The sequence below is a fragment of the Pseudomyrmex gracilis genome, unplaced genomic scaffold (genome assembly GCF_002006095.1).
Source record: "Pseudomyrmex gracilis isolate BER0280 unplaced genomic scaffold, ASM200609v1 scaffold_326, whole genome shotgun sequence".
In the NCBI taxonomy this organism is placed as follows: Eukaryota; Metazoa; Arthropoda; class Insecta; order Hymenoptera; family Formicidae; genus Pseudomyrmex; species Pseudomyrmex gracilis.
Genome location: NW_018020910.1, coordinates 38454 through 63330, shown reverse-complemented (window position 1 = coordinate 63330; position 24877 = coordinate 38454). Strand labels below are relative to the sequence as shown.

At 37.7% G+C, this 24877-nt stretch overlaps 1 protein-coding gene across 3 annotated transcripts in view; it reads right to left on the bottom strand.

Moving 5' to 3' along the window:
* LOC109860082 (serine/arginine repetitive matrix protein 2) overlaps positions 1–24877 on the bottom strand; it is a 123890-nt gene that overhangs the window by 63154 nt on the left and 35859 nt on the right. For all 3 annotated transcript variants that reach the window (XM_020438940.1, XM_020438941.1, XM_020438942.1), the window contains exons 3-4: positions 12981–13562; positions 8574–8624 (exon numbers count right to left, since the gene is read on the bottom strand). In XM_020438940.1, coding sequence (XP_020294529.1) covers positions 8574–8624; positions 12981–13562 — 633 coding nt within the window. The remainder of the gene's footprint in view (positions 1–8573; positions 8625–12980; positions 13563–24877) is intronic.

The following is a 24877-nucleotide window of genomic DNA, read 5'->3' as shown; positions in this document are numbered from 1 at the left end:
AATAATAAACAGATAAGGGCATTAGCTACAAGGTAACACACATCAAGCCATTCGGCAAAGTCGGAATATTCAAACAGAATTCAGGCGCTTACAAGCACATATATATATAATTCTAAACTTTGAGACAATTTCCTTATTTCCCTCGTTCAATTTTCCTTTTTATCGTAAAAAATATGAAAACTACGCAGTGTTTATTGCAAATTTTAAGATGTCTTTATACGTTAAGACACGACTAAGAATTGATTCTGTGTAAAATGAAAAAATAAAAATATTTCTTTAACTCTTTTTTTGGTTCAGTTGAAACTCGAACTTCTTGTCTGTGATTACTAATCAATTTAATGTTTTGCTGCTTGTGGTGGGTAAAAAAATATTCTCGATCTGATCGCATAGTAAACAATTTGTTAACGAAATGTAAGAAAAGATAACACTCGATAATATCAATACAACGTCGCATTTAAGAGAGAATTGTTATCGAGTAAATTACACTGCAATTTCGTCAAATATGCGATATCATATTAATGTAGCTGGCAAATATGCGGTGTAACAACAACATATGTGGCGAAACGGAAACAAACGTTTTATGCTCTGAATGCAACATACATCTTCCTGTGAGTCGCAATAAAATGCCAAATTGCTCGAAAACTATACGCAAACAACAACATTATTGACAATAATAAAGAATATAATTATTTAAGTGTTTTTCTTTGAGTTACAGGTAAAAATATGCAATTACATATATAAATCGTTTAATAAGATGAGATTTGTGTTTACGTGTACACAAAAAATTTAATTACAGAGTTACTTAATAGTGAATAAAGTTCATCTCCCCTCCTATTATGTACCTACTCTATCTTATTCTGTGTATCCTACTTTTAAACATGCATCCTTCTCTCAATCAAGTATTTCTTTGTTAATCAAAAAAAGTCAAATTATACAGTGGTTGATATCTACAATTATTATTCGTCGCTTGTTTCACGCATCCATAAATGCACTGCTACTGTGTAAGTCTTCTCTTTATCATTATGAACGAAATCGATACTCAATTATTGACAAGCGATGGTCGCGCGCAGAATATCGCACAGAAAGTAATCGCCAACTCTTCGAAGCGCATTTTAATTTCGACTGCAGATCCATTGGTCTGTGAAACTTGTTACTGTGATAGAAAACATGACGCGCGCGACACCGATGTAACGATAAAAGTCGACCGTTCGCAGAAAACTAATGAAGAAGAAAAGAAACTTGAACAATTATTGTTCACATTATATAAAAATTGTGCTTTAAGATGAAAAAGATTATTTCTCATTAAAAAATTCATGTGTACCGCAAAGTGCGCGTTTTTGAGTCGAATGTATCGCATCTATTGTTGCCTCCTTTCCGCGTTGACGATTGGTTGGTTGATCGAGTCGAGTCGAGTCAAATCGAATCGGTAAGATCGAGAGAGTAAATAATGACAGAAAAGCGATTTTGACAGTTCGTCGTATACGTGGAGAAAACTAAAAACGTGACTAAAGTAAAGTCACGTGACAGAAAAGAGTAGAAAAACAACACGTGACTAAAGTAACGTGACTGTAATTTATAGTATATATACCATTAAATAATATATATTATATATATATATACATATAATTTATTATATGTGTATAATATATATTATATAATTTATTATATACTATATATATATTTATAATATTATACATTATATTATATTATATGTGTGTATATTATATACTACAGTATTACATACTACAGTAAGGTCACTGATCTTGGTCACGTGACCGCGGCGAGGTAACTGACCTCGACCGCGCGGCCTTGGTGGGAGGAGAAGTCACTGACCTCGGCCGCGCGACCTTAGTGGGGGGGGAAGTCACTGACCTCGGCCGCGCGATTTTGGCGGGGTCACTGACTTTGGTCACGTGATTACGGCGTGCGTGCGTGCGTGCGTGCGTGTGTGCGTGCGTGTGCGTGTGCGTGTGCGTGTGCGTGTGTGTATTATATATAGATATAGAATATTATATATGATATATATAATATTCTCGTTTTTACTCTTTTCCTTGTCACGTGACTTTAGTCATATGATGTTTCTCTACTTCTCCTTGTTACGTGTTGTTTTCCCACTCTTCCCTTTTTTAGTTTTTGAGTTTGATCTTCATGTGTTATTTCTGATATCTCTCATTTGTACTTCATAGGTATTATATGGTTTGTAAGACGTATATATTAGCTGTTATCACATTTTATCGCGATGAAAGGTGTTTACTAACACAACACGTTAAAATAAAAACAATAACAGCGTAGCACGCGCCTGTGCTAGTTCTGCTTAAAAAAAACCAGTTTCTTTTTGTCAACACTTTTGTTGTTAAGCAAAACAAACGCTCGCTTTTATCTATGTAACAATTAAACTTCAAAAAACAAAAAAAAAATCATGAATTATTATATGCGTGTAAAAATTTATGTATTTATTATTTTCATATACCGATAAAAAATATGACGAGACATTTAAACAAAATACACTCCAACTTCAGGGAAGTGATTAACATTATTAACATATAAATTTGAAGCTGAGACTGTCAGTTTCTGTTACGCTCTTTAAGGTTAATCGCACTTGTTATTCCTGCCGCAGCGCGTGCACAGTTGCAGTTGCGCCGCACACGTGACTCGCGTGCGGCATTGCCCGACAAGCCGTCCTAAGGGAAATGAGACCGACGAAAAAGGATTCGCATGCCGAGGCAAGGAAAAGAGAAGGACGAAAAGGAATTTTCAGGGGTTGAGTCATCCTGTTCGCCCTCTTGCTTTCTCTCGTCTCTTCGTTTTTCGCGATGTACGGGTCTGTCGCACGGCAGACGTGTATCGTGCGGATGATTTACGGGAGCCGATAATTTATTTCCGCGCCGCACGAAGAACGACATCGAGTTATGCAAATTGTACGCGCCACGAATGAGGAATTTATAGCGGTATGATATCGGACGAATAAACGTCGAATGCATGATGAATAATGTACGTGAGCGGAAGCGACGCGGGCCGCTAAGACAAAACTCACATAAGATCGATACGTTCTTATATTGTCGTGATAAAAAATATTTTGAAAAATATTATGTAATTTCTTTTGGACATTTTTGTGACCCGCTGCAGCTTAAAAGTTATCTGAAGCACTTTATGGGAAGACTTTAAAGCTTACCGTAGTCAACGGTACGATAATTATGTCGGACATGCGAGAGAAAGGAACGAGGCCGCGGGAAAAGCGAGAAAAAATTCGACCGCAGCGAAAAATTTGCAAGTCGCACCTGCTAGGTCACGCTAAAGCGCCGACTTTAATGCACCTCCCCCCCAATAAGTTGAGTAGTGTCTGTCCTCTTTGATACATTAACGGATTATTGTGTAACTCACGTACTTGGCTTTTTACATCGAAACTTTTGTACTCGCCGCAACTTCTTGCTCGTAGATGTAGAAAAAATTGGATTAAACCCTTTATTATTATCCAGAGGTGCGACGTTTCCACTTAAAAGTTCAGTTATCGAAGATCTTCTCGCAAGCTTTCAATTAAATTTTATTAACTATCGCTCTTCGATAATCGAGAAATAAGATACAAATATATTTTGTCGTTTAACATCGCGCGCTCTTCTAGAAGAGTTTAACGAAAGTTTTTAATTCGCAAAAGTAGATAATTACACTTTATTTCTAGCTGCTTCGAGACACATGGCAAACTTTGTTTATACACTTGACTTTATAATTTTCTCGATTTCTAATTTTCCGGAAAGTTGCACGGTTGAAAATTGCGAGAACAACGAGAAAGTTTACAAACGCGCGCGCGCGCGCGCACTCTCACACAAATGATATATTTCGCGATGTTGAGGACAAGTTGCATCAACAACTGGCGCAAAACGACTAAACAACTCGGGGTCTCGGTAATTTAACAATTCATCCGTGACAACAAAAACTCGCGATTCGACATTCGAACTAACTATCGGTGAATGAACATGTACACAGCAAAAATGCAATGTTGATAATTATTATAGAAGAGGAGTGTAGCAAGCTTCAAAAAATTTTTATAATAACAAGAAATGTATAATGGCCATTTGAAGCAAAAAACACTGGTGATAATGTGTGTATGATAGAGACGTTACTTTATTCAAGCAGGTAACATAGAACGTTTTCGACCTTAGATTAGGCCTTTATCAATATATATATAAATATGATGTTCTTAAATTGAAAACTTGATCGTGTCACATGATTACAAATTAGGAAGTAACCTCAGTTACTTTGATATTTCTAATTTGTAATCATGTGACACGATCAAGTTTTCAATTCAAGAACATCATATTTATATATATATATATTGATAAAGGCCTAATCTAAGGCCGAAAACGTTCTATGTTACCTGTTTGAATAAAGTAACGTCTCTATCATACACACATTATCACCAATGTTTTTTGCTTCAAATGATAATTATTATGTTAGGTACGCGAGAAAGAGCGAGAAAAGCCGTTACGACGCGACCGGTCAACCGACCAATGGCACTGGCACTTGCGGAATTGCACATCTTTCCCAATTATATACTTTCCGTCATTTTCCCCTCGGTTTCTTGTACCGCCTTTTCCGAAGAATCCTCATGAAATTAAGTATCGCTTTGCGACACTTAAAAAATGCAGTTGATCCCTGTCGCGTTTCGCGAGAACAACTCGTTCACTTCACACGAAAGTATGATTATTAATTCAATGTTACTCGATACGTAACTGTTCCACGTATCTGGGTCACGGCTTTTCGCACGTCCACACGTGGCGATAAATCGCCACGTTATAGGTCCACCAAGATCTCGAGAATCGAGACTTTTGAGAGAATCCGCGTGAACACACATGTACACGTACATATAATCTTTAATTAAATATTTACTACAATCAGCACAAAAACATTGAGCTTCCACACGCCGACGTAAAAAGATAAAAGTGCTACGCGAGAAAACAAAAGCGGACAGCGACAAAGGATTTCGGATCTAAGACAAAAACATTCAAAATAAACCAGAAGAGCGGGAGGTGGACGAGTGCGATATTCAAAGTTAGCCAGCCAGAGAGCGGTCGTAGTAGAAGTAATAGAAGTAGTAGTAGTAGTGGTGGTAGTAGTAGTAGTAGTAGTGGTCGTCGTCGTCGTCGGCGAGCGCAATTAGCAGTCGCATTTACGATGCCTACTGGCGCAACTCTCGTATTTTCCCACGGGCACAGCCGTGAGAATAATTCATGGGCTCCTGGCGCAGCCGCGGTCGCGACGGGAGGGACGCGGGAAAAGAAGAAGAGAGAGAGAGAAAGAGAGAAATTTCAGAGGCAGAACTGTACCGGCTACTCGCGGTAGACAAGCATCGTCATAAATTCGTACTGAAAGTAGAAAAGCCCTAGGGGCGGCGCGCCTCGCTGTACGAGCCTGGCTCGTTAAACAAATGGGACGCGCGCGGTAGCGGCTTCTTTTTCGTGGTCATTCCCTCGTTAAAAGAATTACTGATATCGCGCGCTTTCGCCCGGCACCTCTCCGCGTCGGTGTTTGATGAAACCTTCCGGTGTTGTATTTTAATTCTCCTGACTAATGAAACAGTGGAAATCTTCACTCAATTTAGAATTAGTGTATGTAAGAATGTTTTCAAATTGTTTATTATTAAATAATTTCGCGTGATACGATAAACTCATTCGAAAATTTAGCGAAGAGAGAGGCACACTTCCGAAAATTAATAACGCAAACTGTATTGTTGCGCGCTACGTGTAACGTCGAAAGTATCAATCACGATACGCGAGAGCAAAGCGTTGGAGAGACGTCAATCTGCGCGCGGAGGTGAGATTGATACTGTCACAACGTTACGGCTGCAACGGCCCGGGTGTTATTAGAGCCCGTTAATCGCCATTAAACCATATCCATAAATTAGCATACGATTCCGTCGACCCCTAACTCGTTTCGCTGATCCTCCCGGCAACCCTAGCGGCAGTCGAGATAGACTGCTGCTAAAATCCCGCTATAAAACTCGAACATCGGGATTAAGAATCCTGCGGGATGGACTATTTTCGGCTCAACGTGCGTCATCGTCGTCGTGGGGACACGTCACGTCGGAAAAATAACATGACGCTCGTGCCGTGCCAGCGTGAATCATTGCGACGTTCGGACACGCTCGAGCGTCAGAGAAATCTCGTTTCCATACTCGTGTAGAAATTTCGTCGAGCTTCGTCTCTCGCCGCAATACACACACACACACACGTGCGCCACGCGCGAATGGCGTCATAAATTCACGTGTCGTTCTGAAACGTTTACCCTTCCGACGCTGTGAATTGCATTTACCACTATAATTACTTATCCCGGATAATTTAGTCGCCAGCTTTATTCATTGATGTTACATGTATAGATACGTTTATCATTTTGCAATCTCTCATTTCGCGTATGCTACATATAATTTTAGATTTTATTAAAATTGTATGAAAACGATATGCTATGCATTTTTGAGTTAAATAAAACTTTTAATTTATACGCAGATTTAAAAATACGTCAGCAAATATAAAATAAATTTCAATTTATTTTAATTACTTTTATGTGTGCGCCAAATTGTAACAATAATTATATATTACAATTTAGTTATGTATAAATATATACATCGTTGTTTACCTTGCTATTTATCATCAATTGTCCGAAAAGCTTCAAACATATATCCTCGAAAAGTTTTTTTCATCTTAGTTTTGTACCTTTTTTTTTCTACTTCGAAAAAACAATTCAAGTTCGCGTGTCTCGCTACAATCGTATCGCGCGCATAGAAAAAAAACGCTTTTCAGTGGGACAGAAGCGAACGGAAAAGGTGGTGCGCGCATTCCCTCTATTGTCAGGACACAGTTTGCAGGAAGACGCGTTCTTTGCCACCGTAATTCCGCATTTCTCGCCGCGCGTAAACAGTCTGAGCCGTTTTTTGCGGCTGTAGTTTTTGCCGCCAATGTTTACGAAAGTATTTACGATCTTGCGTGAGGCAATTGTCACAATCGTTGTATCGTTTGAGCGCAAATAACGGCTGTTTATTTACCTGATAAAGAAAAGCTCTATTATATAAGAAGAAAAAAAACGCGATAATGATTTTCTTTAGTATTTAAAATAGTCATACTTGCAAATATGTAAATTCCTGTTCTGGACGTTAAAAAAAAAAAAAACTAATTTTTGCTTATAATCAGATGTTATTTATACAACGCTCAAGAGATTAATATTCAGAGCATCAACTTGCAATACGTGCAATAAGCATATGATAAATTATGTAAAGAAAAAATATGTAATAAATCATTATAATGTAATAAATAATTGTGTGCAAGTAAATCGTTCGTCGAGTGACTTAGCAACAAGGCCACCTGAAAATACGCGCACGTGGCTTTGATAAATTTTTTATTAACAAGCCGCCTGCCAAAGCGCACACATAGCAATATGCAACGAAGCATCTTCGATCGGACGTTTAAAACTTTGATCGAACTATTCAAATGTTTAATGTTTTTTTTTTTTTTTTTGCATACCTCAAATCTTGCGCATGTCGTTTTAATAAATTATAAGGAACGGTATATTTAAACGGATCAACGCTAATTTACAACGAAACTAGACAAGCCAAAGAGTGATTTTCCGGAAAACCGCGAGCGACGCGATAATAGTGTTGCTTCTCGTCTTTTCGTTTAGAAGACTTTTGCGGAAGACGCGGGAGAAAAAACTTGAAGTAAAAGCAAAAAATTCGGTCAAACAAGATACATGTAATCTCCTTTCTTAATTTCTGGATTAACAAACAGAGAAAAAGAAAGGAGAAGAGGAAGAAAGAGAGAAAGAGAACCAGGTGCTTTCACTTAGAGATTGACAGAAGTCAAAACGTGAGCTTCGCGAAAAAGACGACTGCAATTATTTCTTTTTCAATAAGCAAGATGCTTGCTTCGAGAAATCTCGAGTCTTTACTTTAATCTTTGTAAAAAGGAAGGTAACCTAAATTTATCTCGAACATGATAACAGCTCGCGTTTCGTAAATTCGTGGAGGTCTGCGTTTCCGAAAATTGCGCAATTCTTAGAAAATAGCTTTTCTCGCAGTTTTTTTGATTAACGGAAAATCGGGATCTGATTTCCTAAAAGGATTCACTTATCTCGCGCGCGCGTGTGCTAGAGAGAGAGAGAGAGAGAGACAGGGAAAGAGCGTAATATGGTCTCGTCGAAGATCAGACGCGCTCGAGGTGAACGAAGAATAGTAAATCGATTTGATATAAGATAGTCTTGTATCGAGAAAAAGATTGACTTATTGATCGAGCATGAGTCTTGCCGCGTCTTGAGTAGAAAAGGAACCCGACTTGAAATAACCCAGTTATCTCAACATCCGAACTTGTGTTTATCCGCAAGTAAGTGTTTTCAGACAGTTTTCAAATCAATGTTCGAATATTGGCGTTTCGCAATTTTTTATGTTATGTTTTATCTGGTTATGCTTCTATATTGTATGTATATATAATTGGTTTTTTAATATTGCATCGTAATTGTTAAAATATTAAGTTTTTGTCACACCTTATATCTACGTTTCTTTTCTTTTTTTTTTGATAAAAAAAAAAACTCACCTTCAGAATGTTTTCCACATCCGGTAGATTGTCGACTGATGACCGCGATCCCTGAAATAAAATTAAGATTTACAAGTCAATAAGATTTGAAGTCAACAACTAAACACTCATATTTTCATTATTGTGCATACTTATTAAGTATAGATCAATAAAAAGTAAGTAAAGAACGCGTTAATGTTGCTGAAAATTAAGTTAATATCCAAAGTTAATAAATAAGATGGAACAGATTGAATTAATTCTTTTTCGCGTACACGCAAAAAATAAATTCAAAATATCTTACGCGTTCTCGGAACTAATTTACACAAATTTGCACTTCTCCGAAGTTTTCTGTGATTTATTACAAGTCTCCTCGAGCAATTATTAATCATCACCGTCGGGTGGGGAAGAAGCATTGAAAACGGCGCGGCACTGAGAAAAATGAGCGGGAAGGACACCGTTGTCCTTTAAAGCGTAGTATTACGAATTACGGCAAATAGTCATTTTCAGAAAGAAAACGCGGGAACAATAGCAAATGCGTGGAATGGTTGAAGTTTTCGGGTGAAGAGACGAAGGACGAAGGACGCGAGAGAAGAAAAAGTCGAGAGCGTCTAGTAACTTTTAGCCGGAAGACACACCGCGCCGAGGATAGAGCGAAAAACGAAGGCAGACGAGACCGAATAATCACGGTGAAGAGAAACGGACGAGAAAATAGGAAAACCAAACAAAAGCAGAGAAAAGAACGGAAACGACGGAAAAAAGTGAGAAGGATACATATTCTTTTTCATGCCTATGAATAGCAAAAAGCGACAAATAAAAAATATATGATTATCTTTTATTATCACAAATTTCAATAAATTTTTATCGAACTGTTTACAGATTATTCACTCAAGGGAGTATATAATTTGCTTTGGCATTTTTATCTGCGAAAATCAATTAACCCTCGGGGAACACACCTATTTTTTCAATCAAGAAGAACAATCTGAGTCAATTTGACCCTGTCCACTTTTTGAGATGCTACCATTTAAAATGCACTTATCCGATTGGCTTGAAAAAATTTTCGGATATATTTTGAACAGTTTGGAATATGCCTATATAGTTTTTAAGTGTCGTTAACATTATTAACATTGTAAAAAATATGTTACAAAAAAGCAAAATTGAAGCAAAATATTTTGATCAAAGTCGACGAACAGGGTCAAATTGACCCAGTGTGTTCTCCGAGGGTTAAATAACACAGTGTTACATTATTACCGACAAAATTGTATTGTATATAAAAACTAATCACAGTTTTTTTTTTGTTTGTTTGTTTGTTACTGGCAAGTATTGATTTCCCGAGAAAATGCAGAATGGTTGAAGAAATATAAAAAGGAATGGGGTTAAAGAAACTGGATATGCGAGATGAAGGTTAAAAAAACCTCAAGATATATTGCTTTCATTAACATCTAGCGCGATATTTAGGTCGCGAATTTACCCTTCGTTCAACAATCGCGCGCGTTTCGTTCCACGTCCTCGTTATCTTCTTCACATGTAATTCTGAACTAATTCTCGTGGATGAAAACGAATAGCTGACGGTGGAGTCACGACAGTGAACGATTCGCCATTCATTGTCAACGAAAGAGAAAACGAGAAAGGCATTGGTACGAGAGAAGGAAAGATACGACAAACGGACACGAAGAAAAATCAATTTTCCGGGAGAACACAGAAGAAGAGAGAAGGGGACTAAAAACGCACTCAGAACTTCAACCGTTTCTAATTGTATAAGTACATTCACGAGAAAGAGAGGCACACTCTCTTCGATCGTCTTCTAAAAGTGTAGTCAACGTACCTGGAGCGGGAAAAGGATCGAGAAAAGAACAAGACACGATCGATAGTCAATTTCAATGAAATTTGCACCTCGAGCTACGCGTAATAGCGCCCGTTCAAAACTCCCACTCCGTTCCGTGATCTAGACCCACTCCTGCTCAACTAAATTTCCATTGAAAAGCAATTCGTTCTCTGTCAACGAGCTTGTCGAGCCAACTCGGTTTCGTTTGATATCTGCCGGATGATCTCTCGAGCAAAGTTCAGAGAAAAGGGACAACGAAAAAGAGAGAGAGAGGAGAAGGGATAATAATAATCTCTTTATTATGGCTACTCTGTGATTAATGTCACGGTTATTTCATCTTTATCTTGAAAATTTACGGTTGAAAGAAAGAAGCACTATGATTTGCTCGTTCGAACGCAGTAGTAAGTAGCAAGATAGAACGAATGATACTCAAAGATCTCAAGATGAGCAGTAATCAGATTAATCCGAGAATTATGCCGAGAATGTAGAATTTTTTTCGGAAAAAGAAAACAGATCTTGTGCTTCGATTAAGCAGTCTGATAAAATAAAAGGTAATTATTTACAATAGGGGAGCCACCTCCGATTTCAATAATTTTTACATATGTTGTCAAGGTCATTGTCCCGAGTAATAATATGAAGGTTTTAGGCCGCGGACGTGGTTTGTTTAGAAGTTATAAGAAGAAGAAGTTTCATGAATGAATTCTTATTTTTTTTGGTTCCACGTACATTTCGTTCGTGTTTCAAGCGTGTAGGCAGGAGGGCTGCGCCCCCCCTGCACCCCCCCTAAAAACCTAACCCAACCCTAACCTAACCTAAACTCTTCTTTCTGCATTCCTTCTCGCAAAATTTCCACAATGGTTAGGACATCCTTTTTCATCCAATCAAGTCGTTATTTTCCACAAAATAACGACTTGATTTTCAAGGGGGGAGCAGGGGAAGGGGCGAAGCCACTCCCCCTGCGGGGGGCGCAGCCCCCCCTCCCTACACGCTTGAAACACGAACGAAATGTACGTGAGATCAAAAATAATGTCTGTTACAGACATTATTTCAAAAAAAGCGTCCAATCGTTCATCAAAATCGAACGTTTTCTTAAATGCAAATTCGGCCAAATAATGATCAAAAAGATATTCCTCACGAACATAGAGGCATTTCCCATGAAACGACCTTTCAAGATACAACTACAAAAGCGTATAAACAAACACGTGCCCAAACACACGCAGAACACCTATTCATATATAAGATGTCCAAAAATTACATATTGTTCAGTAGACTTTTTTCCTCTGTAACTTCTAAACAAACCACGTCCGCGGCCTAAAACCTTCATATTATTACTCGGGACAATGACCTTGACAACATATGTAAAAATTATTGAAATCGGAGGTGGCTTCCCTATTGTAAATAATTACCAAATAAAATTAAAAAAAAAAAAAAACTATACCAAACAAAAAAATGGATCAGATAAAAATTGAAATTGCGAGTTTTGAAATCAAAATTAAATTTAATTGTGCAAGTCTTGAAACCAAAAGATTTTTCAACCATCAATATTATCGATATGTGTGATATGTGTTGCTTGATATTACAATAAATCAAATTAAGAACAAATTACGAACGCACAGAAAAATTAACAACGACATAATGATTTCAAACAACTTGTTAATTTCGACAGTGTTTCGTTTAGTACTAGGCGACAATAGCCGCCAGCTGCCGCGAAAACTTTGCTCTTAATCTTCTTACGTGACAAATAATCGCAGTTCTGGTGAGACTTGCTGTTAAAGTATTATAGTTTCAGACTTTGTGAATCACAGATGCCGTTGCGACGTCACTGTCGCGACATGCACTTATCGAAAGGTCCGCTACACATCCGATAGCGTACTAAGAGAAAACTTGGTGCTGCGCGGCAAGAATTAATTTTTTTAAATTAATTTAGGAAGAAAATAAAATTAACAAATATACACATAACCACCTCTTTTTATCTGCTATGTATTTTTTTTATTAGATTTCTTTTTATATATTCTTTTTTCGCAACGGTTTCAATTCCGATATATGCGAACTTTTTTTTAACCCTTCTTCGATGATATTATATCAACACATTCGCGACCGGCGATTTTAAAGCGAGATGTTACTTGAAGACCGCAAGGTTCTGCTATTTGAACGGGTGTAAAAATGTTGCTTCATCATACTACACTATATATTTATTAAACAAATAAAAACATAGATTTTTAAATGACGTAGAACTACGTTCCTTAGCTTCCGATTTTGAAATGACGTAGAACTACGATCGCAAATGTGTTAATATCGCTGCCGTCATCGTTCTTTCGTTCTTTCCGATATCTATGTTACAAGGAAACACGCGACTTCCGAGAGATTCCGCAAAAAAACACTTTCTGCCCGAAGCGATCAATCCGTTGCCTCCGAAAAGCCATCATCGTCCACTCTCTCACGGGACGTTGCACGATCATCCTGCATGCAAAATGCATTCGAAACGATTTCCGAGATCGAGCCATCACCATCACGGCATCGACGCGTATGGATAGTAAATAAATAAAGAGTAGAGAGAGAGAGATAAAAGAGAGAAAGAAATATATGTAAAAAAACTCAATACTCACGTTAATTTCGCTTAACTTTAGTCGGCCGCTGAATTGAACGCGGCTCGCGAGGCTGCCGCTAGAGTTGCTGACACCGTTGGAACTTCCGGCTGGTAACATACCGTTGTTTCTCACGGGGGGAGGCGGGTGCAGCTGTGGTAGACACTTGGCCGGAAGTAAAAGATGGCTGCGATGATCATTATTGCTGCTGCTGCTGTTGCTGCTGTACTTAACTAGCTGACTCGAATAGCCACTTCGGTTGCTGTACGACAGCTTACCGTCCGCGGGTTTAACGAAGCTGCTCCGTTCCTGGTGACTCCTCGAGCTTGACGCAGATGATAAGGAGTTGTTGGGCCCTCCGAGCCCACCTGGTTTCTTAAACTCCGCAGACGGGGAATTGGTCTTGGAGTAGCTAGAGCTCGACCTGTGCGACGTGGAATAAGGTGTGGGACTCCGTGGCGTCGAACTTTGCGGCGAAGGCGCTGGGCTCTGCGGGACGGGATCGATGCCGATAAGACCTCTAGTCTGTACAGGTTCGTCGAGCAAATGCTGTATATTCGTAAAAGTTCCTAATTTTGACTGGATCAGCGGATCAGGATTCACCTGAAACCAACAAAACAACATGTAAAATAACATAAAGAAGAAACGTCGAGGAACTTAACATATTGAAACGCTACGGTGGTCACTCGTGACCGGCGTTTACACACTACATTTTGTTAAATGATTAAAATAAGATGAACATCATCGATTAAAAAATTTAAAAAAAAACGTAAATAACTAAAAAATATTGTGAAATAAAACGTGCGTTTTTATTCAACAATAAAAAATGTTGATCAAAACATTTTATAAAAGTTAAATTTTACAATGTACTATATGTTAAAACATTTCAAGCAGATATGGAACTGACCATTATAATCCTTGGAAAGTAAGTAGTTATTTTTTTATATAATTTTTTCCTTTTTCGTACCGAAATTTCTGACATTGTTTTTGTAACATATTTTACCAAATTGTCGTAATAGATACGCTAGCTTCTTCTTTTGAATTTCATGGCGTGACATCTTCAGAAAAGCTAATCTTTCATGATACATGTCGCGTAAACTATAGATTTTCAGTACTGACAGCGAATTCAAATTTACTCTCTTAAGTAGAATCAGTTAAAATTTCACTGATTGATTCAATAATAGATAGTTTCACTGAAATTCAGTGATAATGTTACTGAATTTTAGTGAAAGTATGTCTCTTTTATGATAAATCAAGTAAAAATTTTACTAATTGAGTCAGTAACAGATTAATGTTACTGAGAATCAGTTAAAATTTTACTGATTGATTCAGTAACAGATAGTTGTACTGGAAATCAGTAATGTTCAACTTTTTCATTTTTCTTTTGAATGCAAATCACTTCACTGGCTTTCGCACCTCATGTCATATTGTCAGCTCTGAGCATTTTTATGCTGCGAAATAAATGGAGAACATAAAAAAAATTTAACCGTGCAAGAATTACTGATTTGCGCAGTAAAAGAGTTCTAACGGAATGAATCAGTATAATCTACTGATTCTCGGTGGAAGACTTATAACTATCGGAATCAGTAAATATTTACTGATTTTCAGTGCAATACACTGATTCTACTTAAGAGAGTAAGAACGCAACTCAAGAATAACCAAGTGACATTGTAGGGCCACGGTGGTCACGGATGACCATCAGCGAGATAAACACACTATTGAAAAAGACATGATCTTATTAATATTTTATCATTATATGCTTAAAATTATGAGAAAATTCTATTGTGGCCCCTAGAGCGAGACATAAAATTTGCGTGACGGTCAACGTGTTAATTCTAATGTTTAAATAGATATTTTTTCACTACGTACTCTTTTCTTCACGCGTGTGACAACTAAATGATCAATAACTAAATCCTCAAAACGTGAGAAAAATCGAAGTTTTCAATTGCTGTAATGAATTTCGTATACAAGCGCGTTAATTGCCTCTTGAACCTTTCTGTTGTGAAAAAAACGTTACGTTGCCAAGAAATCGCGGTGACAAATTAAACAGTTTGCATCTGGAATACGATGTCTAATGAACAAAGAGGTTAATGGTTAAAGGCAGCAACCGTACAAATCAATTATATCACGACAACATGCTCTCCCTCCCTTCTCTCGACATTTATCAAACAATATGATCAGCAGTAGGATTTTACACAATCGAAAGTTGCTGATACAGTCGCAAATCTTTATCGAGTTTTATCCTCACGTAACACATACGGTACTCGTTATATATACTGTATATTTATATAGATATGTATGTATTACGTTCTCTTCGGTGCGCTGATTGCACGGGCAATTAGCAAAAATTAATGTACCGAGGAGCGGACGGCTGTCGGAGCTTACGACACACTGTGTTCGACTGGTAATTTAGCGTGTAGAGCGCGCTAATATGAATCGCGCTGTTGTATGTGTGCAATAATACAAGCGCTGTGTTCTCGCCGAGCTTTGCTCACTGCTCTCGGCACAAGCAACCGCTGCGCGCGTTTCGCCTTTGTCCGTTAAGGACAATGAGATCGAATCGCGGTTTAATAAGGAGGTCGGAGAACGCGGAGAGCACGCGCAAGAAAAGCAGAGAAAGAGAGAGAAAAAGAAAAAGAAAGAAAGAGAGAGAGAGAGAAAGAGAGAGAATTTAACGTGATTAATGAGCGCCGCTATAAATCACGTCCGCTTGTTAGCGCCGGAAGACTTTTTCGCGCCGATCGCCCTTGTAATGAAGGGTGCCCTCGATGGATGCGTTCGAGTCGGAATTTCGGAAAGCAGACTACTTGAAATTCTTGTGCGTGCTTGCGCAGTAATAGCATCGACGGGGACAATGGTATAGTCGAGAGTGATTGTTAGCGCTGATTATGGTAGTGTGAGACGAGAAGAAACCGTTATCGTTAAATATTACGTGCCATAATTTCTCTCAGTTTGCGCTGCGGATAAAATGATGAAAATTGTCACATCGATTGAAAGAAAGAAGAGAAAGAACGACGCGACAATATAATATTGTCAAAAAGTTCGAAATATAAACAGAATTTAATATAAAAACAGTAGTTTTATAATTTTTGAAAACCGAACTAAATATTATAATAAAAAACGCAAGAATGTTTTTCTTATAAAATATATCTATAGATGTAGTTGAGAGATTGATCTTTCTCTTCTTTAAATAATTCTAGACAGGAGCGTATAATAAATGTTTTTTTCCAAAGATAGGACATCGATGTGTCTTGTTAATTAAGCCTCGAGGTATCGTTCCACCTATGAAGTTTGCAGTAGCGTAAGTGCGAGCGAAAGAGAAAGAAAGAAAGAAAGAAAGAGAGAAGAGTGAAAGAGAAACGTGGCGTAGGTGACCAGGTCAGGAACTTCTTATCCTCCCTGACCTCGCTCAAACCTCGTCCAGTCTCTCCGCCTCCAACCAGTCAGTTAGCCCCCGCCATTCTCTCCGGACGAGTAATGCTTCACGTGTTTATACATACAAGTGGCGTATCCGTGCGTATACAACACGTACAACTCATAAGTTATAATAAAGCTCGTACGCAACGTATCGGTGAAAGCGTCGTAAAACGTTCGTAATTATAGCGCGCAGTAACACAATCGCCATATTGCGAAAGATGATACGACGCTCGTCGTCGAGTGGTATACAAAAGAAATCGATAAACTCGCTTCGGCTTACCGACTGAAATACCGTGTACTCAAGCTCAAACATTCAAAGTGGTAAATGATTTCTGCCATAGAGTTCCACAAAAGTTTTTTTAATATAACAGCTGACAAATTGTGCAATAAAAAATAAAAATTCGTATATTATACGAGCAAAAGAACAAAAGGCGAGGAAAATGTGAAATTTGAGAAGAATTGTCCGAGTATTTAACGTTCTCTGACATATTTAACGTCTTAATCATAAAGAGAATACTTTTAAGGACGTTCTCCGACTACAGTGGTTAGCAACCTAAATACAGTAATTGGCAACCTAAAATATCTCTTCTCATGAGTAAGTTTGTACTGCTGTAACAAAGTTAAGTTGAGCTATTCAGCACTGCTAAGACCCGCTTACTCTGCGCAGAAGTTCAAAAATAACTGCAGTACGCAGCGCACATAAATCCAGCAAAACAAAAACAAAAACAAAAAAAAACAAAAAAAAAGCTACAGTTTAAAAACAAGGGTTGCTTGCCATATTATTCAAAATCGTATTTTAATTAAGACACTCTCCGCTACCACATACTTGTTTTTTAAAAAAATCCTAACAAAAATTGTCGTCGGTAACTTTAAAAAACCCCACTTCACAAAGACTCGGCATAGGAAATCCATGTTAAAAATTGAAACTTAAATCTTCCATATTTTGGAATTTAACATTGCTACCCTTATTATCCAAAAAGGCTACGTATAAATAAGATCATAAACTATGTCGCAAATTTAAAGAAAATCCTAGGAAAATCAATAATTCGAAGAACGTCCTTAAAAAATCGCAAAAAGCTAAGATAGCGATATAATTTCGGATCTCGTTCAAATGTATTGTAATGTGTATACATTTTCGCCGACGAACAATATATTTTTTCGTATATGTGTGCTATTTTAGGTACATATACAGTGATTGCGGGCAAATATCGACATCGTGGTATCTGCACGCGAAAACGCGCGGCGGCCGTCACACGCGGTTGTGCGGTATTTATGAGTCTGCACGAACTCGCGACGTGAATGGATGGAAAGCGATTGGTGCGTCGCAACTCTGATCGGGCGCGGACGTCCGACCGAGCTTTGATCCACTTAACTGACGTACCGCGACTCATCAAGCGCGCGTTCGAAATTCGTTGCGCGCGACATGTGAGTGTTTTAGCGAGATGTTTCGACGCGCGAAAATTGCGCGCAACCACCGCTTCGTCGTTCTTTATAAGAGCTTCTTTTAAAAAAATCTGTTCTAGAGATTTTGACATTGCACCACTTCTCGGTGTAAAGACAAAAAGTAATAAAACAGTAGTGTGAAACTTTATTGTACGAACTGACAAAGCTGAGAAACCGATTCAAATGACAAAAACTTAAGGTAGAGAAAGAAAGAGAGAGAGAGAGAGAGAGAGAGAGAGAGAGAGAGAGAGAGAGAGAGAGAGAGAAAGTATAATAGTTTTTCTCTCTCATGTAGAATCGCGCATATACAAGTACACTGACTGCTTTTTTTTTTCAGTGATTATAATCGCTACAATCGAAATGAATAAGTATGTACCGTTTGAACACTATTCAGATATAAAGCAGCTGACGTCTGCGAGTACCGATAAAGATCCATTGCGACACAATGCGCTTTGTTGCGGCATGAATAACCAGTGGGTGCAGTTTCTCGCTAAGAGGAAAAGCTTGGAAAAACCTGGATACATTCGCATCCGCTAAGGCAAGTTAAGCTTCTTATTTCTAAAGAAACTCGACAAAACCCGAAGCTACTCACTGGCGTCACATAATCGTGAAAAATATTATACAGTTTTTCCATCAGATAAAAAATATTTGTAGACCCTAGTAGTAGAATAAATTACCGCGTATATACTTCTATACATATTTTATTGCAATTTATTTTTTTGTTACTTTTCTGTTTCGTTATATCTACACACATATACACATTAAACACTGTTTAATTGATAAAAAAATATTTTTATACACAACTGTGTGTGTGTGAAACATTATTTTCCAAAAAAAAGAGTAATACGTAAAATGTTTAAAAAAGAAGCTCGAGAAAATTGCAATGATTAAAATTGGCTCGAGCAGAAGAACTACACTTTTTATATAAAGACCCATTCTGTTCTTTCGAACATTTATGTTTGCCTTTGATATCGTGTGACAGAAGTTTGGCATTACGAGAAACAGTGTCGCAATTTGCAAAAAGATAAAAGATTTTTAACAATTTAAACTTCCTTGCTTCTCCTATCTTTGTTTTATCTCTTTTATAAGATACGTACGCATAAATATAAATAGTCGGTATACGAAAAAAAAGAGAAAGAAAAAGTAGATGGTTAGAACAGAGCACAAGGGTCAATGAACCGTTCGTGGAGGGCAGAATGTCATTTTCTGCAGTTTTTATAGACCACAGATAGTTATAATTCGCGTAAACGAAAAATGCTAAATCAACCGAGTTGAAAAAGAGTTTTCGGATGCGATATCAAATCTAGAAAAAAAGATGATAAAAATTTTTATATAATAGTTTGTCAAGATAAGAAAAAAGATAAATAAATCTCAATCATAAACAACAAAATAAAGAGCATATTTTCTAACAAACTTTTACGTACTAATTTTATTTGTAAACTGTACTTGAGCTTTTAGCTCAAGTAAAACAAACAATAAAAAAAAAAAAATATGTAAAAGTATATTTCTCTTTGTAAACGATAATTGACCGCTTTTGAGAGAGCTTATATCGCAGAGAAGATTCACTTTTCTCGCGCGAGTAATTTGTTCAGAACGGACACGAGGCGTGTAATTCGTCTTGAGTGACGAAAGCTGCAATAATTTCGACGACTAAACAGGTGGACGTCTCGTTTGGAGTGAACCGTGACACGTACGCGTTTCTTCTTCTTACTCGGTCTCGAGTTTGCCGAGAGAAAGATATATTTTGCTCGATGAGGCGAATTATGTGCCAATCGTAACAGACTAATGGTGGCTCTGGTACACACACACAAATTCTCAGAGTATCTCCGCGGCACTGCCAGTTCATCTGACAGCTTTGGCAAACCCGAAATCTCTATTTAACGAAGAGAATCATCGTTAACACATTAGTATGGGCGCCGCGCTTTCGAAAGAATTATTCGCTTCTCATTACGTCGGTACTCCGCGTATAATAATGTCGCGTATAATAAATGTTCAAGTTTAACTTTATTTTGCTAGACACATATTTACTACACAAAATTCATTAGTACATGTTTTTAAGCGACAATTTTAATTGATAGCCGCGACAAATAAATGCGAGGAAATGACAAAGTTGAATAAAAGATGCGATTTTCGATGCAAATTAGCGAGTAAGTTAACGCATAAACACAAACAAATTATTAAAATCTATCTTGAGTCACCACCACGCGTTTGTGAGTTTAAAGTATTAAAGTATTAAAATCGACTTCTCCTGCGCGTTCCGTTGTTCCAAGTCTGTTCCTTTTTTTCTTTCTTTTTCCCTCTCTCTCCCCCCCTCCCCCCCTCTCTCTCTCTCACACACACACAAACACAAAATGCTGGAATGTGAAAATATATAAGCGGCGAAAAAGGGTGAAACAAAAAGAAAATCTTGGAAGGGTAGATGAAAGTCGGCGTAGACTGATGCACGGAAGAGGGAGTAAAAAATCAAGAGGGTAATGAAGAGAGCGGCGGACGAAGTACAAAATGTACAAAAAAAAAAAACATTGAGCTTTTGCACATAAAGAACTGCCGTCTATGCGACGGTTTTCATCCTCTCACCCACTCTTTCCTTACTACCTTCTCTATTTCTCAAAATGATACGTGCCTGGTATTGCTTTCCCGCCCGTAACTAGTCTTCGTAATTTCGCTCCACATACACGTGACATTCGCATTAAGCAATCGACGAACATTAAGACGATGACGACTGGCATTGTAAGATATAAACACATTTTTTCTCTAGAAGAGAATTTAACTCAACACACTTAAAGTTTGTTTACAACGTTGCACACTTACAATACTTTATTTCTTTGTTTCTTCGATTTTTATAATTCCAAATTTAATTTTGTATTTGCTGTTCAATGTGTACAATGATTACATCGTAGAGAGAGATGATAGTGAATAGCGCGCGCGCGCGTGTGTGTGTGTGTGTGTATAATCATCTAAGAGTAGTGTTCTGTCCACGAGAAATTATATGGTTATAGAGCATTCTAGCTCTCACATACACACACACGGCGCACTATAGGGTGTCCCAGAATTGCCGTACAATCTCTCGTAGGCAGGTAGAAGAAAAGTGAGTCAAAAAGTTCTGAACTATTTTTTTCTATTATTTATAATAAAGGAGTAATTATTGAGTAAATCAGGCCAATCAGCGCAGACCTTTAGCCAGGCGCACGTCAGTGAGCCGCGCGCCTGGTGTGTGTGGAGCGCTCACTGACGTGCGCCTGGCTAAAGGTCTGCGCTGATTGGCCTGATTTACTCAATAATTACTCCTTTATTATAAATAATAGAAAAAAATAGTTCAGGACTTTTCGACTCAGTTTTACTCCTACCTGTCTACGAGAGATTGTACGGCAATTCTGGGACACCCTGTATATATAGTAAATGGCGCGAAGCCTTCTTCTCTCGCGTCGTCGAGAGCCGAATTGCTCGATATTCATGCAACTCAACTTCACTTCTTCTTTTTTCCGTTTTTATGGCTGAATTTGATGCAAGCGTAAATATAAACATTTGTAGAAGAATTAAATGTTATCGGAGATACAATTTGAAAAAAAAAACTCATTGTACTCCTAACGAGATGTCTAATCTTAATTGCGTAGATTTGTTCGAAAAAACTGCTCATAGATGCAACAATATAAATATTAAATTCAAAGTGTCTGTTACGGGAGTAGTTCGACATTTATAAATAAACTATGTGACAACGACGACCATCAAAGGGATCGGAAATATTACCTGACTTGCCTCAGTGGAACAATGCTATTACAGACAAGTCCCGAAGGGACATCGAGAAAAACGAGGAAAATCGAGAAAAAAAAGAAGTCCGATCAAACGCCTCGGGGCTGTTTACTGACGACTGACATCGTATCTCTGACAACAAAACGTCTGTTCATATTGCTTGGGTATCTATATTTGGTTGTTCGACATAGATAATGTTATGATATCGAAATGGTAGCAAGTGCATATTTGCAAGTCTCGTCGCGAGTGCAAATCCCTTTAAAACGGAAAAGATCAAATAATTATCTCACAACTAAACAATTACCTCATAACTAAACAAATATATGTATAACAAATACTGTGAAAAATAAAGTGTTAAAATACAACATTCGAATATATAAACTGTGAAGAATTATTATTGCGTAAGAAATAAGTACAAATAAATACACTGCTGATCCGATGATTTGTTTCCATTAAATCACGTAATTCACTATCGGCAACATTCCTTTCGGTTGTTCATCAGTTTGACGTAGATGACGTGGTTATTTTACGGTCGTTTTCCTTGGAAATCGTGGACACGGAAGCTGCACGCACTTCAATTAATTTATAACTTTGCCTCCTAACGATGTCTCTACAAGCCGCACCGTCGTCGTCTGACAGATTTCTCGGCTTGTCAAGGGTAAGTTAACTCACTCACTTTCTCTCTCTCTCTCTACCCGAGCACCGTAAAGTGTTGTCGCGCGACTTGTTTTGAGCAGAGTGAGAAGATGCCTCGTCGAGACACCCATAACAGCTTAACATCTCTGCGCGATCTCTCGCGTCACTAATTAATTTATAACTTTGCTGCCGTCACAAGGTCCGCAAACACTTCATCGCGTTCACGCAGATTGCTACACACAGATATACACACTTCGACCAATTAAAGTCTAACAAACCAAAAAATTGAGGTCATATTTCTGTATATGACCAACATGAATCCCGCGCGCGCACTTATTCTCTCGCAATTGAATATTAAATCATTAAAATCAAAATTACAATAATTATTATTGATATTAGTTCCTTATCAGTATACGTTATTAATTGATAATAATATTGAAACGCTTATTAGTGCAAGCTGTTTCTTCTTTTTCGATTGAATGACATATTAATTAATTACTTTCGTAAAAAAAACAAATTAATATTCAACAATTATGTGAATATAATAACTATTACGAATACAATTGTGTATACAATTTATATTACAATTGTTCTTGCCGAAATGTGATCCAAGCAAGTTTCATCTCGCGAATGAGTTCGCTGATCACGCCACGAGAAGATGCGGTATTTCGAGATCGTTTTTGCGAAGAAATCATGTAACGATGGATCACATCGCGTAATGGTTCTAGCCATTCGGCATTGTCGTGAGACACCGTCCAACGGAAAATGGCGCAACACCAAACAGTATGACACTCGAAGGCATTTCGATATACACGATAGAGAGTCTTGCTCTTCATCTTCTTCTCTCTTTTCTACTAAACATCTGTTTCTAATCTAGACTAAGGTCAGAGAATAATGTCCGTTATCAGCAACGCGAAACTAAAGATGCGTTTGCTTTGAACGCTTAAGCGCTTTGAGCGTCAGTCTATTTTTGTTTTACATTTAAAAACCAAAAAGACGCTTAAGGACGTTCTCCGAATTATTGATTTTCCTAGGATTTTCTTTAAATTTGCGATATACATAGTTTATGATCTTATTTATACGTAGCTTTTTTGGATAATAAGGGTAGCAATGTTAAATTCCAAAATATGAAAGATTTAAGTTTCAATTTTTAACATGGATTTCTTGTGCTGAGCCTTTGTGAAGTGGGGGTTTTTAAAGTTACTGACGACAATTTTTGTAGGATTTTTTTAAAAAACAAGTATGTGGTAGCGGAGAGTGTCTTAATTAAAATACGATTTTGAATAATATGGCAAGCAACCCTTGTTTTCAAATTGTAGCTTTTTTTTTTTTTTTTTTNTTTTTNTTTTTNTTTTTNTTTTGCTGGATTTATGTGCGCTGTGTACTGCAGCTATTTTTGAGCTTCTGCGCAGAGTAAGCGGGTCTTAGCAGTGCTGAATAGCTCAACTTAACTTTGTTACAGCAGTACAAACTTACTCATGAGAAGATATATTTTAGGTTGCCAACCACTGTATTTAAGTTGCTAACCACTGTAGTCGGAGAACGTCCTTAAGCGATCCATATTGACACGACATTATGCGTGCTTAAAATCAACAAACAAAATGTAACTCGAGAATTATATCGTGGATTGATGTCTTGTTTCAAGTAAAATACAAATCGTTGAAAAATTATCTTTGTGAAGTTAAAGTACTCGTTTATTTTAATCTTCCATTTCTAAAAGGCCGTCTACAACGGGAGTAGGCAGTATAGAGTAAAAAGTAAGGTTCTTGGAGTTATTTCATTTTTGTCTATACAAGTAATTATTTCGCGTTTTTTAACACACGTCTTTCATTGGCTAAGACAGTAGGCAGCGCAAAATGGGAATTGTCCGTTTCGTTATTCCCGTTGTTACTTTACCTGAAAAATAGTTTACTCTCTACTCCTACAGCCTTACCACCTTCATTGTAGACTAGCTATAAGATGACATCGTGTACATAAAGTGTCGGTTCAACAACACGTCGAAATTTCGTAATGATTTCAAATATAAAGATTTGTGATAAAAAAAAAAAAAAAAATCTCCCGTTGCATTTGTACATTACGACGTCGATGTAAACACGTTGGAACGGAATTACAGACACATATATTTACAAGCTGTAAAGAGTCCGAGTATAAGAGATAAACGTACGGACTTGTCCGACTGGCTTTATCTCGTATGTATTGCTCGTCGACGATAAATCACCGTGAACGTCGAAGGTAAAACGCAAAAGATATTCCGTGAGAGGTTAGGTTAGATAATCACGGTCGCGTAGCGAGACAAACGGCCCACTCGTCATAACGTCGTCGTGCGTTTCGCGTTCGCTACTAAAGTAGCGCAAGCTATCGTCACTTTTCACCTGGAAGAGACCGTGACTTTAACTGCGCGCCCGATCACGTTACAAGGTCGAGGTAGCGCATCGTTGCAAAGGATAATGCGACAACGACGAATGAGATAACGTTTAACATGTGACGTGTCACAAATATATATCGTGTATTATATAACCAGTGGAGTAAGTAGTTACAGATGGTTTCGAGTGATTTATTATGTAATTTCTTAGATTTGAAAAGCAAAGCAGAGTTCGCGATCTCTCCGAAGTATATACTTAAATATTTCAAACTATTTAACGTTTATTTTTCTAATGAACTTTTTTGTACTG